Below are 20,275 nucleotides of genomic sequence, written 5' to 3'. Positions count from 1 at the left end.
TGGGTATGGGCACCCGCACGCATGCTATTCTTTTGGCACCTGAGCCAAAAAAAGGTTCGCCATCACTGCCCTAAGAGCTTCTCCAGCACTTTCATAGTTCATTTTAAGTTATAATTTTAAAATTTCTATATATTTTTAAATGTTTTAGATGTGTTTTTACTTATTATCTTACAATTGATATATTTAAGTATTTTATAAACAATGATAGAGTTAGGGTTTTTTTCTTTTTTACTTATTATAAATATAAAGATGACTTCTACTTTGAGAGGAGCGATTGTTGCTCCACTAAATGTTACATGTAATGTATGTTTTGTCTGTCTTTGAGATTCAATTAAAAAAAAAAGAGCTTCTCCAGCACTGAGATTGGTTGGCTACAGGCTAAGAGACATAACTGGACACCTTCAGCATATTGAGACTGTGCTGTAGGATCATCTTGACTGACAGTCTCATGTAAATGTGAAATGGGCAAGTAGAAAGTGCTGCGACCCAAGGAACACCAGAAAGCAAAGGACATTGATTCAATCTCTCCCTCCCTCCCACCAACGTTGACTGGAACGGACCACAGAGGAAGGAGAACCATTGTAATATAAATTCTCCTCCTGATCCCTGAGGCCAGTCCTAAAGGTTACCACGATGGAGAGCATTTGTACTGAAAGCTGGTGAGAGATAAGTCTAGGAGAGTTGTATTTCAGTCTCTTTCTAATCCCACTAGACGTGTTCAACAAGCAGAAGTAATGCTGTTTCCAGTGCTGCATCCAAGCCTGAACACATCTGAGAAGATAATCCACATCCTCCAGATTTATCAAACAGTTTAAAACTTTCTACCAGCACAGATTCTCATATGGTCTTTATTTGCTGTGAAAACCTAAAGTATTATGCACATTTAATGTGTTACAGCTGTGTTTGGAACTTTTGAAGCCGGTGATGATGTGCGACTGTGAAACTTTGATCAGTGATGCTTTTAGTTAACTTATGAAACTACATTCTCCAAGGGGGCACCGACAAAGTTGATTCTGCAACCCAGCAACCCAAATTTCAGAGGATAATTAGAACTGCAGAAAAAACAATTGCTACCAACCTGCCTTCCAGTGAGGACCTGTATACTGCATGAGTCAAAAAGAGGGCTGTCAAAATACTTACAGACACCTCACATCCTGGACACAAACTGCTTCAACTCCTACCCTCAAAACGATGCTATAGAGCACTGCACACCAGAATAGCTAGACACAAGAACAGTTTTTTCCTGAACACCATCACTCTGCTAAACAAATAATTCCCATAACACTGTCAAACTATTTCCAAAGTCTTCACTACTATTAATCTTCTCATCCTTCCCATCACCTGTCTCCTCCTAATGACTATATGACTGTTAACTTTGTTGCTTCTATCCTTACAATTTATATTGACTGGTTCCTAATATTGCTTATTTGTACCCAGACTATCATTAAGTGTTTTACCTTATAATTCTTGACAAATGCATCTTTTCTTTTATGTACATTGAGAGCATATGCACCAAGACAAATTCCTTGTGTGTCCAATCATATTTGGCCAATAAAAAATTCTATTCTATTCTATTCTATTCTATGCTTGAGCCTACTCTGAATGGCAGTTGCTTATAAACAATTCAACAGAAGGTTGTTTTTCCCCTTAGCCTACGTATTTGAGACTGCCTCTGAATTTAACACACCGTAAAAGTACAGATGTGCGAAATTTACCATTTCTGGAACAGAATATTAAGCAGAACTCTGGAATGGTCCATTGCCTCTCTGGACCATGCTAACTGAGCCACACTAGGGATAGTTTGGAGATTTTCTGAAAGCAGTTTATGGTTTTCTAGACTCGGTATTCTGGACAAAATAAGAGAAACACTAAGATATTCCTCGAAAGACAAATCTTGTTTTGCAATTCCCTCCTATTGAGGTAAGTCCTCACATTACGACCATAATAGAGCTCAAATCTCCTGTTGCTAAGACATTTGTTAAGTGAGTTTTGCTCCAGTTCTTAAGTGAATAAGTGCAACTGTTCAGTCTAATCTAATCTAATCTAATCTAATCTAATCTAATCTAATAACAGGGTTGCTAAGTTTATCTTCCCTCCCTGTTTACTTTGTTTGTCAGAGGGTCATAAAAGGTGATCACATGATCCTGGGATGCTGCGACTATCAAACGGTCACTAAATGAACTGTTGTAAGTCGAGGGCTATTTGTACAAGGCAAGTTGGGTCATAATTCTATGTTGGTAATGTTTTTCATTATAGTGGCACCGTTATAGAGCGATAGTGGTGCAGTGGTTAGAATGAAGTACTGCCGGCTACTTCTGACTGCCAGCTGCCTTCAATTTGGCAGTTCGAATCTCACCAGGCTCAACGTTGACTCAACTTTTAATCCTTCTAAGGTGGGTAAAATGTGGACCCAGATTGTTGGGGGCAATGCGCTGGCTCTATAAACTGCTTAGAGCAGTGTTTCCCAACCTTGGCAACTTGAAGATATCTGGACTTCAACTCCCAGAAGTCCCCAGCCAGCGAATGCTGGCTGGGGACTTCTGGGAGTGTAAGTCCAGATATCTTCAAGTTGCCAAGGTTGGGAAACACTGGCTTAGAGAGGGCTGCAAAGCGCTGTGAAGCAGTACATAAGTGTAAGTGCTATTGCTATTATGAAATCCAGCCTAGTCATGCAAATAGAAGAACAAACACAGTTCACCAAGGACGAAGGAGCACGATCCTGCTCCAAGCATTCGAAGTCTTTTCGCTTGCAACCCTTGTAAAGGAGGGTCAGGAAAGTAACAGGCAAAATCTTATACTCCTCACCCAATGTATGCCGGAGATCATCACACTGGCTGATATGTGGGAATTGTAGCATTTGACGCCATTTCTTACTCTTGCCCTTCCGATTCCCACCTCCACCTACGTGAGACAAATAGAAAAGAAAACAGTGAGAAAACCAGAACGCACTATTTACACACATCCTGTTGCTGCCAATTGTCGCTCACTATCAGAACTCAATCAGTGGTCAAATCTACCCCAACTTTTTTTTCTGAGCAATATATTATTTAGAACATTTCCAAAGGACTCTCTTGCAGACACCAATGGTGACAGTGCGACTGTGAAGAGCTCATGGACCGTCTCCCTGTAAATAACCTTCAGTGACACAATGCACTGAAATGTGATCTCCAGGATTTTCTTCCATATCACAATTGAAGGTAAACAATACATTCTACCCAGCGCCAAGTCCTGAATACGCGAACGATGTTGCTTTACAAAAGAACAGGTCCTGAAGGACAAGAACTTGTACGATTTTACCTTATAGGGCTGTGCAGAGTTTCAGATCACATGTGGATTGCACAGGAGCATAAATATAGCACCTATCTGAAATTCTTTGAATAAATCATGTCTCTTGTACAGCCACAGAGGGAAGCCCTGTGATTCTGGGAAAAGATGCCACTTAGAAACATAGAAGATTGCCGGCAGAAAAAGACCTCATGGTCCATCTAGTCTGCCCTTATACTATTTCCTGTTTTTTATCTTAGGATGGGTCTATGTTTATCCCAGGTAGCATCTACTACTCTTTCAGTAAAATAATATTTTCTCACATTGCTTTTGATCTTCCCCCACAACTAACCTCAGATTGTGCCCCCTCGTTCTTGTGTTCACTTTCCTATTAAAAACACTTCCCTCCTGAACCTTAATTAACCCAGTAACATATTTAAATGTTTCCATCATGTCCCTCCTGTCCCTTCTGTCCTCCAGGCTATACAGATTGAGTTCATTAAGTCTTTCCTGAAAAGTTTAATGCTTAAGACCTTCCACTATTTTTGTAGCCCGTCTTTAGACCCGTTCAATTTTGTCAATATCTTTTTGTAGGTGAGGTCTGAAGAACTGAATACAGTATTTCAAATGTGGTCTCACCAGCACTCTATACTGCGGGATCACAATCTCCCTCTTCCTGCTTGTTATACCTCTAGCTATGCAGCCAAGCATTCTACTTGCTTTCCCTACCGCTTGACTACACTGTTCACCCATTTTGAGACTGTTAGAAATCACTACCCCTAAATCCTTCTCTTCTGAAGTTTTTGCTAGCACAGAACAGCCAATACAATACTGAGATTGAGGATTCCTTCTTCCCAAGTGCATTATTTTACATTTGGAAACATTAAACTGCAGTTTCCGTTGCTTTGACCACTTACCTAGTAAAGCTAAATCATATGACATATTACAGACGCCTCCAGGAATATCAATCCTATTGCACACTTTAGAGTCATTGGCAAATAGGCAAACCTTCCCTACCAAACCTTCCCACTTCTTAAAAGAATTACAGACTGATGCTATAGTCCCATGACTGCGAACCTATGGCACACGTGCCAGAGGTGGCACACAGAGCCTTCTATGCTAGCATGTGCGCCGTCACCCCAGATCTCTGTGATGTATCTTTCTTGGGCTTCTGTTTCCCTGCAAATGATGAAACAGAAGCTTCTGAAAGAAAAAGATCTTACCTCCCGCAAGCCAGCTGGTCTTCTCTGCTGCACATTCACATGTCCACACACATCTGTGCACATCCATGCATGTGCATGCACATTGGCACATGTGTATGTTTGTGCATGTCCACGCATGCGCACATGCAGCTTTCAGTTTGGCCATGTGCGCACACGCAGTTCGGACACTCGGGCATCTACAAGGTTTACCACCACTGCTATAGTCACATACTTCAAGGGACCTAATCCAAAATGTTTTGCATAGCCCTTGAAGTCAATACCAATACTAATATATTGATCACTTGAGTCTGAACATTAAATAAAGATATGGCCTAAGCCTAAACCAAAGTAGCATTATATAATTTACAATGCTAGTAAAAATAAATTAAATTGCTGACTTCCTCTAAAATGCTCTCGGGTGCTATGATGGATTACAGAAATTTAAAATTATTTCAAGTTTTTATATGTACCAGCAATTCGTCATATGGTATCCAGCCACCACTTTTTCCCTACTTACGCCTTTTTATTGCCTTGAGTACCTAGACAGCATTGACTCATGCAGGAAAACAGATTCCTCTCCCCTACACGCCCCCCCAACACCTCCATAACAGTAAGGAGGTCAAATTTGATTTCACCAAGGGACCCATCAGGATTGTGTTTGACCTTGGTGTGTGTCTGTGTCCGGGATGGGGAGGGCATGACCAACTTGACATCACTCATGTCAGGGATTCCTGTGGCGGCTCTAGTACACTGAAAGCAAAAACAGACTCCCCAGCTCTGTTTTCAGCTGTGATGATCTCCACGGGCTAGTTCTGTTTTCCAAGTGGCCTCGCAACCTGAAGGCTGAATCTGGCCCTTGGGCCTTGAGTTTGACACCCTTGGTATAAACTATACAGGTTGTTATAGCTTTAATATTTTTACAGCAAAGGAATCAGAAGCTGGGAAATACTGATGTGCAAGACCATCTAAATCAGAATATAAATCAGGATTTAAGTCTAATAGTCATTTCTCTTGAAATGCTTATACAGTGGTACCTCTGCTTAAGAACGCCTCCACTTAAGAACTTTTCTAGATAAGAACCGGGTGTTCAAGATTTTTTTTTGCCTCTTTTTAAAAAAATAATATTTTTTATTGATTTTTAAAAAAATATAAACACACACACAACATAAAACAGGTGCTTTGTTACTTGTGCCCAGCACCAGACAAACATTCAAACCTCACCACCAAGTCGGAGATGTTACTTGTATAAAGCATTTTAACTCAAGAGCAAAGTATCTATTTACATATTATAAAGTGATTCCAATTTGTTTCTTGTAGCTTGGTCTCGGATTCTACTCGCCATATATCGTCTTATCTTGTCCCATCGTCCCATCAGTTGTCGCAAATTAGTTTCATTAACCAAATTCATCCTTTTATCCATAATCTCAAATTGAATGCGATCCACCATGTACCGGTACCAATTTTGCATTGTCCATTTTGTCGCATCCTTCCAACCCAAAACTATTAGCGCCTGAGTGCTTTCTATTGCTGCTTGCTTTATTTATCTAAATACTCCCATCACAATTACTTTTAACTACTTAAGAACCATTTCCTACTTAAGAACCCGAGCCCGGAAAAATTTCCCAGGAAATTTGAGAGCGGCACAAAGGCCCAGCCAGTTTCCTGCCATTCCCCCTTTAATCCAGGCCATCTCAGGCTGCCAGAGGAGCCTTTCATTGGCGCTTAAGGAGGCTTCGGCAGTCCAGAGCGAACGAAGCATTTCCCTTTCTCTGGGCGCTTGGAGAGGGAATAAACCTCTGCCAGCGCCCAGAGAAAAGAAACGCACCCTTCGCTCTGGGCAGTGAGGAGTCACTACAGTGAAGGAAAGGCGCTGGCTACAAAGCGAAGGAGCAAGAAGAGAGGGGAGCCCTTCAGCATGGGAAGGAAGAGGCAGCAGGTAGCAGCAGCAGCAGCCAGTGTATGGGAGGCGGCCTCGCACCGGGTGTATGGGAGGCGTGTGCTCCTCCTCGCTGTCTCAGAGTCCCTCTTTTTTTTAAAGCCTTAAAGTTTTGGATTTTTTTTTAATTCCCCTTACCTCACCTTCTTCCTTCAGCAGCACCTGTCCTCCTCCTCTTCTTCATCCCCCTCCTCTCACCCAAATTCCAAGCTTTTATTTTTTTCCTAATGGGTTTGCACGCATTATTTGCCTTTACATTGATTCCTATTTGAAAAATTGCTTCTACTTAAGAACGTTTCTACTTAAGAACCTGGTCATGGAACGAATTAAGTTCTTAAGTAGAGGTACCACTGTACTTCAAAGGAAGCAAAAGGGAAGTTTACTCTTAAGAAATATCTGTCAGCCCAAATCTTTAGTAACGAACCAGTAGGGTTAAACTGAAATAGGCTGTCCAGATTTCCTGTGAAACTGTTTTACAAGAAGATTTAAATGCATCTATAGAGCGGAGGAACACAACAGTCAGCTCAGCTGCACAGAAGTTAGAAACTATCTCACCAACTGAAGAAACTGTGTGTTTGCTATTTTTGCAACTTATAAAGAAAAACCAGCTCTTTGTACCACCAGTATTCAGTGCATCCCTTATACAATCAACTGAAATGGATTGAATAGAAGATGAGCAACATTTCTAGAAAATAAAGCTCCATGTTTGAAAGAAGTTACTATATTGAAAAAAGAAGCCTAACTGTTGGCATTAGGGGTGATATTTAGAATTAACGCATAGTGGTTCATTTTACTGCTGTGGCTAATCTCAGGATTTGAAATTGGTTGACCCCTGGTTATCGCTTAAATGGGGGACCACCCTCAAATTCCAAGAGTCTTGGCTAGATTAGGAAGTCAAACAAATCACTTCTTGAACAAATCACTTCTTGAACGCTGCTGAGAAAAACGTATGAATGAAATCACCATGATTTGAGCTTGAGGGCATCTGTACCTTTCCTGGAAACTTAACCATGGGATACAGAGAGCAGGAAAGGGACAGAAGAGTACAAAAGGCTGATGTGTAGCAAACCCTTTTCTTTCTTATTAGAGAATAGACATTGCTTAAAATGGCACAAAACAATTGTATCATACGATTGACTATACAAATCTAGGAAGGAAGTGAATCAAGGCAACGGGCAGCCAGCTGTACTATATTCTCAACTGCAGCTCCATGAAGGGAGTCGCTAACTAGCACCAGAAGTAAATATTCCTTATAAAGGTCTATGTTGTAATAGTTTTACCAATGCAAGGCTCCCAGTGCGATCATTTACCAAACCCCAGCAACTGATCATTATTTTTTTCCTTCCAAATCCATTGCAAAGGAAAAGAGAAGGCAGCAGCTCAGCTATTCTATTCATCTTATCTCTGTAGAACAGTCATCTAACAAGGCAGAATTGCTCAAAAAGGGGGAAAGGTCCTCCAATTTCTCCCCAAGCAAAATCCTAACCAATTCCCTTTAGAAAACATTTGTACTGTAAATGGGATTCACTATGTACATAGCTGCAAAGAAGCACAGCTGAACAAAAACAGCTTAGTTTTTGCAAGTTATTTTGAAGTCTAGAGGGAATTTATTAGAGGCATATATATTTATTTATTTATTATTTATTTATTTATTGGACTTGTATGCTGCCCCTCTCCATGGACTCGGGGTGGCTCACATATTAAAAAAAACAATATACAATAACATATCTGAAATCCAATTAATATAAATAACTAATCTAAAACCATTCTAAAAAGGCTAAAACTTTAAAAAATCATTCATTCAGATTCAAACCACAAACATACCACCCACTCGTTGGCCAGGTGCTAGGGTCTAGTGACCCCAAGCCTAGTGGCATAAATAGGTTTTCAGATTCTTGTGGAAGGCAAGGAGGGTGGGGGCAGTATGAATCTCTGGGGGGGGGATGATTCCAGAGGGCTGGGGCCCCCACAGAGAAGGCTCTTCCCCTAGGCTCCGCCAAGCGACATTTTCTAGTTGATAGGACCTAGAGAAGGCCGACTCTGTGGGACTTAACCAGATGCTTGGATTCATGCGGCAGGAGGTGGTCCTGTAAGAAATCTGGTACAATGCCATGTAGGGCTTTATAGGTCATAACCAACACTTTGAATTGCATCTGGAAACCAACTGGCAGCCAATGCAGTCCGCAGAGTGCAGAAGAAACATGGACATACCTTGGGATGCCCATGATTGCTCACATGGCTGCATTCTGCACAATTTGTAGTTTCCAAATGCTCTTCAGAGGTAGCCCCGTGCAGAGAGCATTGAAGTAGTCGAACCTCGAGGTGATAAGGGCATGAGTGACTGTGAGTAGAGACTCCTTGTCCACATAGGGCCGCAACTGATGCATCAGGTGAACCTGGGCAAACGCCCCTCTTGCCACAGCTGAAAGATGATGGTCCAATGTCAGCTGTGGATCAAGGAGGACACCCAAGTTGTGGACCCTCTCTGAGGGGCTCAAAAGTCCCTCCCCCGGGTAATGGACAGATAGATGGAGGTGTCCTTGGGAGGCAGAACCCACAGCCACTCCATCTTATCGGGGTTGTGCTTGAGCCTGTTGATACCCATCCAGACCCTAACAGCACATTACTTACACTGCTTCACTGAGTGGACCTGGGGTAGAGATGTATAGCTGAGTATCAACAGCATACTGATGACAACTCACCCTGTGCCCTCGGATGATCTCAACCCCCTCCCACACACACATATGTGTGTGTGTGTGTGTGTGTAGGTCTTGGCATATTCAGGTCTTTTCCCATGGAAGATTGATGGTATCTTCGCGATGTTTCGACGAGGTCCCATCGTCATCTTCAGGCTGGTGTTTTTGTGGTTTTATTAAAGTTTCTATGTTCCGGTGATCAAGATGGCTGCTGCCTCATCATTCACGTATGTACCTGGAACTCGCATTTTTAGGACTATTCTTGATATATATATATATATATATGAAAAAATGTAGAATGTTTAGCTATCATAAAGTCTCTTTCAAATTGTGATTCCTTGCAAGTTTATAGATACATGATTGTGTCAGGCTGAAAACCAAGTATGACACGTAGTAACACTTCCAAGCTGAGTTCTTTATCATTTGAAACCTATAGATAAAAGCTTGTCAGACTGAGCACTCCAGTAGCTACATCTTTCTCTGTTAAGTATTAGAGAAAAGCTGTCTTCACCCTTTTTCTCTCACATATGCTATCTGGGCTGATTTACCTCTTACTCCTCTGCAATGCTCCCTCCCTCCTCCCTCCTGCGGATTTACACTACATTCCATCATATGTAGATTTATATCTCTAGAAATTAATAGAGATGCATTCAAAATCACTTATCTTATGCCGTTTGGAACCCCCTTGCCTCAGTTCAGTGATGGGGTGATGGGTGGTAAATGATTTTGCTACCAGTTTATGCGCATGCACGACGCTTCTATGCAGAAGCGTCCTGGGAGGGTGGGCGGAGCCTCCCGCCACTGTCGCTACCTGTTCTAAAAACTGGTCCAAACTCAGTTCCACCTTACGGTTGCATCTCAGCATTGGGGATTTTAATTCCCCCCCCCCCCCAGTCTTCACTGATATGGTTGCTAGTGTAATTGTCTGCCATTTTAAAGCAGGAAACATAGTACTGTAAGCTCTATAATAGGCTTGATTATGTACTTTTGAGTTATTGTCAACTCTTAAACAACCACACAGACTTTCTTCTTAATAATCTGTCCCTAATCCAGTCTTTCTTCTGATGGCGCACTCTGTAATTGAGTCCAACCACTTCACTGCTGGCTGTCCTCTATTTCTCTTTTCTGCCATCTTTCCCAGTATTACAGTGTTTTTCAGAGAGCTGGGTCTTTACATAATGTGTAAGATAATTTGAGCTTGGCTATTTGTGCCTTGAGTGAGAATCCAGGTTGATTTGTTTCAATGAGCCAATCTTTAGTTTCTTGACTGTTCTTTAGTATTCTTAGGAGTTTTCAACAACAAAGTAGTCCAACTTTTCTTCCATAGCATGTCATACGAAACACCATAGTTTGCTCTGTAAGTATAGACTGAACACAGCAACTGAACATCTTTGGCAAGGCATTCATGACTGCTCTACCGAGTGTTAATCTATCATATTTCATGATTGTTTGTTCCTTGTTTACAGATGGCTGATTCCACAAGGCAGAAACTATTCAACTCTTTTGACATCTTCATTGTCAATTTTAAGACTGGTTTTTGTATCCATTGTCATCAGTTTGATTTTTTTTCATATTTAATTTCTTTCCACGGTGCTTTTTGACTTTCAAAAATAGGCAAACTTTAATTATCTCCCAAGCCCAGGACAGAAAATAAACACCAACCCTTTTTATTTGCATGATTATCCCATCTTATTATTTTGTTTATATGAAATGCAACACTCAGACGTTGCCTAGCCCTGTTGCAGTGCAAAATTGCTGCCACCAAAATACACAATATTGAGCAAAAGTGAACATTAGATCATAGGTACTTTAGCATAAATGGGTGAAAATTTCATAGACAGATCCAGCACCAAAGGTAAAGAAGAAGCTAATCTCTACAGAACAGAGTGTTAGTTTTCTTTTTAAAAATGTCTGTACAAAATAGAATTTGAGAACGTGTTTAGCCTTGGTGGCTATTTTTAATAAAGACTTCCTATACAGAAAAATAGTTTGATTGGGAGCCATCAGGACTTGGTGGAAAGATGGGCAGCTACACAAATGTTTTAAATTGGGGGGGGGAGAGAAATCTATCAAGAATTTACATGCAGATAGAAACATAGAAGATTGACAGCAGAGAAAGACCTCATGGTCCATCTAGGGACCTTATACTATTTCCTGTATATTTTATCTTAGGATGGATATATGTTTATCCCAGGCATCTTATACAACAAATATGTATTTATTTTGTTGTACGTAAAAACCATAGCCAGCTGAACTAGTATAATACTACTTTTTATTGTGCTCAAGGAACAGACTTGAACAATAGGCCCTATCCAAAAAAATAAGATTTAATGTGAAAAAAAGCAAGGTTTTACACTTGATCAGGAAAAATCAAAGGTACAAGTACAGATTAGGCGAAACCTGGCTCAAAAACAGTAACTGTGAGAGGGACCTTGGAGTCCTAGTGGACAATCACTTAAACATGAGCTAGCAGTGTGCGGCAGCAGCCAAAAACGCTAATACAACCCTTGGTTGTATAAACAGAGGCATAGAATCCAAATCACCTGAAGTATTAGTACCACTTTATAAAGCCTTAGAGAGGCTACACCTGGAATACTGCATCCAGTTTTGGTCATCACATTACAAAAAAGATGTTGAGACTTTGGAAAAAGTGCAAAGAAGAGCAACTAAGATGATTAAGGATCTGGAGACAAAAACATATGAAAAACGATTGCAGGATTTGGGTTTGGCTAATCTACAGAAAAGGAGGACGGGGGGGACATGATAGCAATACAGTGTTCCCTCGATTTCCGCGGGGGATGCGTTCCGAGACTGCCCGCGAAAGTCAAATTTCCGCAAAGTAGATGCAGAAATAAATACACCATTTTTGGCTATGGACAGTATCACAAGCCATTCATTAACACTTTAAACCCTTAAATTACCATTTCCAATTCCCTTAACAACCATTTACTTACCATTATTACTGGTACTCACCATTGAATAAGACACTTAGTGATCCTGATATTTATAAACATAATTATTTATTAACAATAATTATTTTTTTTATTTATTTGCAAAAATTATTAGTTTGGCGATGACATATGAAGTCATCGGGTGGGAAAAACCGTGGTATAGGAAAAAACCTGCGAAGTATTTTTTATTAATATTTTTTGAAAAACCGTGGTATAGCCTATTCGCGAAGTTTGAACCGGTGAAAATTGAAGGAACACTGTACTCCAGTATTTGAGAGGCTGCCACAAGAAGAGGTGTTTGATTTATGTTCCAAAGCGCCAGAGGGTAGGACAAGAAACGATGGATGGAAGTTAATCAAGGAGAGAGCCAACCTGGAATTAAGGAGAAACTCCCTAACAGTAAGGAAAATTAACCAGTGGAACAATTTGCTTTCAGAAGTTGTAGTTGCTTCATCACTGGAGGTTTTTAAGAAGAGCCTAGACAGCCACTTGTCTAAAATGGCACAGGATCTCCTGCTTGACCAGAAGGCTGAGCTACAAGACCTCCAAGGTCTCTTCCTGCTCTATTCTAATTGAATATTGATTGAACAGAACAAAACAAAACAAAGAGTTGCTTTGCAAAGTGAGATGTGCGGCATATAAATCTAATAAATAAACAAATAAAACAGGCCTCCAAGCTCTTTGAATGCTTTTTCCTACAAACGACCAGTTTTCATATTGGACTGAAATTGGAGTTTCTCAAATATCTTAAGGATTCTAAGTTTATTTACATAGCTACTTGAGCCATCTCAATGCACTGCATACAACATATGGAAATAGTAGATCTCTGTGCCCTCTAAAGTGCTTTCTGTTAGAATTGTAGCATGGTGATTTTTCAATGAGATAAATGGGACAATCGGTACATAGAAACCTAATGTTATTGTGTCTACTTTACTCTTTATAACTCTCCTTATAAACAAGCTTGTGCACTTCAGACACAACTCCTGGCAGAGAACACTATGCAAATGACGCACATGGCAGGGGCCGGGTTTGGTTGCCTCCCAAGCATCCATACTTTTTCAGAAGACTATGTCTTATAAAATGTATTGCCCCATTAGAACTAAAGTCCTATCTCTTCCTTTGTCAATTTTTGAAGATTCATTGTTACGACACTCCTACACAAAAGAAGACACTTTAAAATACATTTAAAAACTGCATCCCCATACACTTATTGAACTGCATGATTCAGTGGATTTACCATGAAACAATATTTATAAGACTCATCTTTAACCAAGGTCTTGAGTCTTGATAAATACATAAACACCTAGTCAATTACAGACATTTTCTGTTGCACTTTTAATGGACTCAGGTTAAATTATAATTCAGATGTATTTGGACAATGACTGACATAAAGAAGTAATCTAAACCTACTGCCTGAACATCTTCCAGACCTAATAGCTTTGTCTCTTCTTTTTTTATAAAACAAAACCAAAAAATGTTAAGTACTTTATAGGAGATAGTGCCATGATGAGTTTTTCAAACATAATACAAACTATTCCTTCTTTATGATCAACTTAAAATTATGCATTGTATAATTCTATACCTTAATAAGAAAGCCATTCTTGCAATAACCCAGACTTTTTCTTATCCCAATTCAATTTTCTACAGCTTTTAACTTCTCACATGTTTCTCTTTACTATCCCAAAGCATTTCAGTAGCAATTGTTCATTATACATGTCAATCCCTTCCTACAATACAGGTGGTTTAATTGATAGGGATAGTCAATTCTATAAATTTTATGATTATTTTAAAGATTTTTAAATGTTTAAGCAGAGGCTTCTTCTGAATCTTAATTTTCATACATCTTATCAAAATAGCTGCCAAATGAGGAAATACTTGCTGTTCTGACGAAAAGAAATCCAGATTTTGTCATATAGAACTCTTAGAAGTTTCCCTTTATTTCACAATAGTTTGCAGTATTTCAATGAAATGTTTAAATTTAAATAATTAAGACCTTTTGGACACTTTCCTATATATGCTTGCTTGGAATTTTCAGTTAGTATGAGGAGTGTTGCTTAGGTTGCAATGATATCCATACTTTCCTGAGAGCAAGTCCTAATGATATATTGCACATTTTCTGAATAAAATAAAATATTACTACACTGCCTTTGTCTGAGTAATTGATCTTAAACTCCCACAAATTGTACCTACAGGAAAAATAATCCTATATAAAGACAATATAGTCTTCGGAGAGGGGCGGCATAGAAATCCAATAAAATAAATAATAATCCTATATAAAAGGAAAATCATCTTTAAGAAAATATGCTTAAGGGTAGATGGCAACATGCTTAAAGGACATTTTTCAGCAATAGATTTGTAAAGGAAACATCAATATGGCCTTTAATGCAAAGTTGTTGCTTTAATAGAAGATAATTTAAAAAAATTCTCCCTTGCTATCAAGCTATAAGAACTTTGTTGCTCAATTCAAAATTCAAACTGGCATTCAATGTGTTACTTGTGACCACAGGAATTGAATCAGAGGAACCAAGAATTTCACAAGTCAATAAACCCTCCCCCACAATAAGCAGAACTGAAACTTTAGTAAATCCACATTCATCGATCTATACAGATTTACATACAAAACCTCATAGTCATATCAAACCTTTTACAGAGGACATATGTTATATGCACACGTCTATCATATCTATAAAAGGATAATGATAGATTTGCAATGGCACCCACAGAAAATTGTTGTGGCCGCATCCGCATATATCACTAAGCCTTAAACGTTTCATCTGGTAAATATAGTATGTTAGACTACCATAGCTTGTTCAGTGAAATGTGATTACATTCTGGGTTGGTTATATGAAAATGAAACTTATCTGTCAGAAGCCTACCAGTTTAAATAACTTGTAAGGATTCCCCTAGAATTGGGTTGTCATTTCTAAGCTCCTCTCAAGCATGGGAAATACACGCTTGACTTGATGCAAGACTTCTGAGGATACCCTCTTCACATCCAGATTAAAGTCCAGAAAAGTTAAATAGTTTTAAAGTTTCAATGAGCCTCAGTGGTGCAGTGGTTACAGTGCAATGCTGCAAGCTACTTCTGCCGATCACTGGCTGCCAGCAGTTTGGCAGGTCGAATCTCACCAGGCACAACAACAACAATAACAATAATAATAATAATAATAATGATGATGATGATAAGGAGAAGGAGGAGAAGAAGAAGGAGGAGGAGGAGGAGGAGGAGGAGAAGAAGAAGAAGAAGAAGAAGAAGAAGAAGAAGAAGAAGAAGAAGAAGAAGAAGAAGAAGAACCTTGGACTGCGTGATGTATAATAATAATAATAATAATAATAATAATAATAATAATAATAATAATAATAATTTATTAGATTTGTATGCCGCCCCTCTCTGAAGACTCAAGGTTGACTCAGCCTCCCATCCTTCCAAGGTGGGTAAAATGAGGACCCAGATGGTTGGGGGCAATACTGTATATGCTTACTCTGTAAACCGCTTAGAGAGGGCTGTGAAGCGCTGCGAAGCGGTATATAAGTCTAAATGCTATTCCTATTAAAAAAAGAAGTTTATCTGATTCGAAGTTTACTTGATTCGGAGCATCTCGATGGTATCTCACCCCAAACTACAGTCCCACCAATACAGTCCACCCTGGGGTCTATTTCTCAGATCCCAGCCTCTGTGCTCGCTTTCACCGCTGCTTCGTGGACAGCTCCTCCGCCAGGCCTAGTTAAACCCTCCAACCTCTAGAAGAAGCTCCGCCGCCTCGTCCTTCCCACAGTCCGAGGTTGCAAGAGCTCTCTGGCCACCGACCGCGCCACAACTTCCTTTGGCGCCGATGCTTTGCAAAGCGAGCACCATCACCTTGCCAGCCCAGTCTCACCCTCCGCCTGACCCTTCACGCCGGTCGCGATCTTCCACCGCCACCGCCGCCGCCTTGTACCGGGTCCTCCTACCTACCACTCCCCTACCTACCTACCACCCTGCTCCGCCGGCCACCCACCTCCCCTCCTCCGAAGCGGCCGTGCATTGCATAAGGACCGCGGTGCCCAGCCAGGAGAGAAGAGGACGCTGGGCCAGAAAGGGCTCGATCCGGAGAATGCCCGGGGGTTCCTTTCGCGCCCCCCCCCCCCCAAACCTTTCCCCAACCGAGACCGGGGCTCTCACCCTCGCGCGCCTTGAGCAGCACAGTGTTGGCCACGATGTTCTCCAGCTCCATTGGGGCCAGCCCGAGCCGCCGCCGCCGCTGTCACCTCTTCCCACCCGACCGCTCTCGTGCACCCCCCTCCCACCTCCGACCGCTCGGTCCGGCACCCAGCTACTGTACCTCCATTCTTTAGACCGCCCACTTGCCTACTCAGCCCGACCAATCCCCGCGCCGACACGGCCCGCATCGGTCCCTAAATGGCCCGAGGAACTCCCCCCGCCTCCACTCTGCCCTTCTTTCTCATTGGTTGCCGAAAGGGGGAATGGGGGGGAAAGCCACATAGAAGGCATGGGCCGTGCGGTGATTGGTTGAAACTGTTTCGCGAGGCGGGGAAAGCTCTTAAAAAAAAAAGGAGGGGGGGCGGGAGAGGCTGTCGGTCGGGTCATTATGGCAAAAACGTTAGTTGGAAGGGCTGGGGTTAATTTCTCCTCAAAATGCAATTGCTTTGCGAAGGTTGCTAATCAGAGAGTATTGTTATTTATTAGTTATTAATAGTTCTTGTATGCCGCCCAACTACTGAAGGACTCTGGGCGGCTTCCAATGAATAAGAACAATACATAAAAACATGAATAAAAACCCTGCCAAACATACATCCTCTCACTCACGTTCCTAGGTATAGCTGGGCGTCCATTCACTCGGTGTAACAGGTAGCTTCAGAGGTCATGAAACAATAAGGTCAGGTATAGTTCGCCCATAGAGGAATATGAATGTGGAGTAGGTTGATGTAGAGTAGGTTTCAAGGTTTTTGGCTACTTGTCTAACTGTTAAACTATTCAACACCACCGACAATCCTACCCTTCAAAAAGGCCTAGACCAGTGATGGTAAGCCTTTTCCCCCCTCAGGCACCGAAAGAGCGTGTGCTCATGCTATCACACATGCACAAGTGCCCACACCCATAATTCAATGCCTGGGGAGGGTGAAAACAGCTTCGCTAATATACACACCCCAGTGGCCCTCAGGAGGCCAAAAACAGCCTGTTTCCCTGGTGGGCCCAGTAGGCTTGTGTTTCACCCTCCCCAGGCTCCAAAGACTCCCCTGGAGCTGGGGGAGTGCAAAAACGCTCTCCCCCATCCCCTTGGAGGCTCTCTGGAAGCAAAAAACGCCCCCCCCCGAGCCTCTGAGTGAGTCAAAAATCAGCTGGCCGGCACACACATGCATGTTGGAGCTGAGTTAGGGCAATGGCTCTGTGTGCCAGCTGATATGGCTCTGCATGCCACCAGTGCCACCCATGTCATAGGTTCGCCATCACTGTTGTAGACGATCCTCACTCTGTTAAGGACCTTGGAGTACAGTACTCATATCTAATGGCCTAAGCACCAGAGCCCATTGTAACATTGCCAAAAAGGCACTAAGAGATGTTAACCTAATCTTGTGTAGCTTCTTCTCTGGCAATACTAAACTGCTACCAGAGCACACAAAACATTTGCCAGACCAATCCTCGAAGACAGCTCACCCGTCTGAAACCCGCACTGCATATCAGACATTAATACAATTGAGAGAGTCCATAAATATTTCACAAGAAGAGTCCTCCACCCCTCTGCTCGCAACAGAATACCTTATTCCACCAGACTTGAAATTTTGGGCTTAGAAAACCTAGAGCTATGTCGCCTTCAATCTGATCTAAATAAAATCATCTACCACAATGTCCTACCAGTCAATGAATATTTCAGCTCCAACCACAACAACACATGCACAAAATAGATTCAAACTCAATGTAAACCGCTTGAAACTTGACTGCATAAAATACGATTTCAGCAACAGAGTGGTCAATGCATGGAATGCACTACCTGACTCTGTGGTTACTTCCCCAGACCCCAAAAACTTTAACCTTAGACTGTGTACAGTCAACCTTATCCCATTCCTAAGAGATCTGTAAGGGGTGTGCATAAGCGCACCATAGTGCCTACCGTCCCTGTCCTATTGTTCAAATTGACCTATACCTACTTTGCTTTTGTTTATGTTTATACCTTACCTATCATCTTGTACATATTTTGATAGATAGATAGATAGATAGATAGATAGATAGATAGATAGATAGATAAGAAACTTAAAAGTATCTCTATTGTGTAAGGCAGAAGGAGCAGCCTGATTTCAGAGACAGATATAAATATCTTACAAATTAAAATCTGAATCAAATTTTTGGAAGATTGCTTTATATGGAATTGGAAGGCTTGCAACTCTAATCCTTGAAGAACAAAACAAAAAAACCCTAAGTCTTGAATATTATGCTATTTGGCATTATAACTGCTGAGCAAATTAGTAAACTTCTGCTTTAGATCCATATTTTGGATGCAAATGCTGTTGTAAGTGCAGATTCACTCTTCTTCAATTACTTCCTGGCCTATATTGTTTTCTTAAATGATTGTTCTAATGGTGTTAAAGGTGAAAGATAATGGTGAATGTATAATTATTGCATTGAAACAGTACTGTATTAAATACACCCTCACATACAATAGTAGTTTCTACCTTTTTATGTGTATGTCTCCAAGTCAGTTTTGATTCCTGGAAACTGCGGAGACTAGGAGAGGGGGGGGGGGAGGCAGAGTATATACAGTATTTATCATGGGCAATGCTCACACGTAAGAGGCTAATTTATATTTACTGGTATATTTTCAATAGTTGAATCAGGCTGCTGTAAGGAAAAAAGAGTACAAGGCAAAATTAAAAGGAAAAAAAGATCTCAGATGATGATCCAGCAATGTGGCCTTAATGTTGCAAAGAGATCGATCCTAGGTTGCATGGTACACTGTAATTAAATGTATACCTACAAATGGTTTCAAATTTAAGAAAAATAGGTATATTCAATAATTGTAACATAGGAGCAATGTCAGCTCTGGAAGCTCTTGTAAGCTAAAAATGATAGGTATAATGCTGCCTGTGAAAGGCTTGCCAATTCTTAGGTCAGTTTTATCTTACATCTCGACATTGTCATATTATCCAAACTGAGACTTAAACCCTAATCATTTTGGGGCAGTAAATTCAAGTGAATTGAATATTGTTATTTATTTATTTTTTTACTGTATGTGGCTGCAAAATTTTAGAACATAGCACTTGCTATGTGGTTGTACCTATGAACAAAATAAATAAATATATTTCTATCCAAGAAATTACTCTTGGCCCTGAAAAGAGAATTCTGATTGCCATTTGAACAAATTAGATGATGTGGCTGAACAAATTGTACTACTGCTCAGGTTAATTGCTCAACAAGGCAGCTACTGTACTGGCAATTGGCACAACTGTCAATGTACATGTCAATTAGGGAACAATAGGCTTGCTTCTAAAGTCATGGCTTGAGCAATTCCTGCGCCCCATGGCAGGGTGCAATTATAGAAATGGAAGATTTAAACAAAATTGAAGCCCAAGTACCGGCTACTATCAAAAAATCTGAATCTAACCTTCATGTGTGCATTTTTGGATAGAGAGGATAAGAAAAGAGATGAACTGTTCAGTTAACAGTAAAGAAATTAACCAATTTTTAAAAAACTGTCAGATAACACTCTTAATATTTCTAATTGATTAAACCTCACACATTGACCTCTAACAGATTTTGCAGCATTCTATGTTAGTAATGGCTTTCTATGCCACAGCTGGCAAGCAGAACCCTCTCTGTGGGCATATGACTCATCGCCCAGCTCAGTTCCACCACACATGTGTATGCGTGCCTCCCACCAGCCAGCTGATTTTTGAGATGTATTGGGGGGGTGTATGCAGGAAATGTGCGTGCATTCACAAGGGGGAGGGGTTGCAAAATACATTACACTATAATTATTATTATTTTTATTTTTATTATTATTTATTAGATTTGTATGCCGCCCCCCTCCGTAGACTCGGGGCGGCTCACAACAGCAATAAAACAATTCATGACAAATCTAATAATTTAAAAACATTTTTAAAAACCCGTTATTAAGCAGACATACACACAGACATACCATACATAAATTGTATAGGCCCGGGGGAGATATCTCAATTCCCCCATGCCTGGCGGCAAAGGTAGGTTTTAAGGAGTTTACAAAAGGCAAAGAG

The 20,275-nt window shown here is 40.8% G+C and overlaps 1 protein-coding gene across 2 annotated transcripts in view; it reads right to left on the bottom strand.

The window, feature by feature from the left end:
• The window catches only part of GRK6 (G protein-coupled receptor kinase 6), a 50,447-nt gene extending 34,042 nt beyond the window's left edge, over positions 1 to 16,405 (bottom strand). Inside the window, exons 1-2 of one of the 2 annotated variants that reach the window (XM_070735830.1) lie at positions 16,372 to 16,405; positions 2,806 to 2,901 (exon numbers count right to left, since the gene is read on the bottom strand). In XM_070735830.1, the coding sequence (XP_070591931.1) occupies positions 2,806 to 2,857 (52 nt within the window). In that variant the 5' untranslated portion in view covers positions 2,858 to 2,901; positions 16,372 to 16,405. The other variant, XM_070735829.1, reaches the window with a different exon arrangement.
• Positions 16,406 to 20,275: the final 3,870 nt, after the last annotated feature.

This window comes from Erythrolamprus reginae, chromosome 2 (genome assembly GCF_031021105.1).
Source record: "Erythrolamprus reginae isolate rEryReg1 chromosome 2, rEryReg1.hap1, whole genome shotgun sequence".
NCBI lineage: Eukaryota > Metazoa > Chordata > Lepidosauria > Squamata > Dipsadidae > Erythrolamprus > Erythrolamprus reginae.
This window is presented reverse-complemented; position numbering and strand designations above follow the sequence as displayed.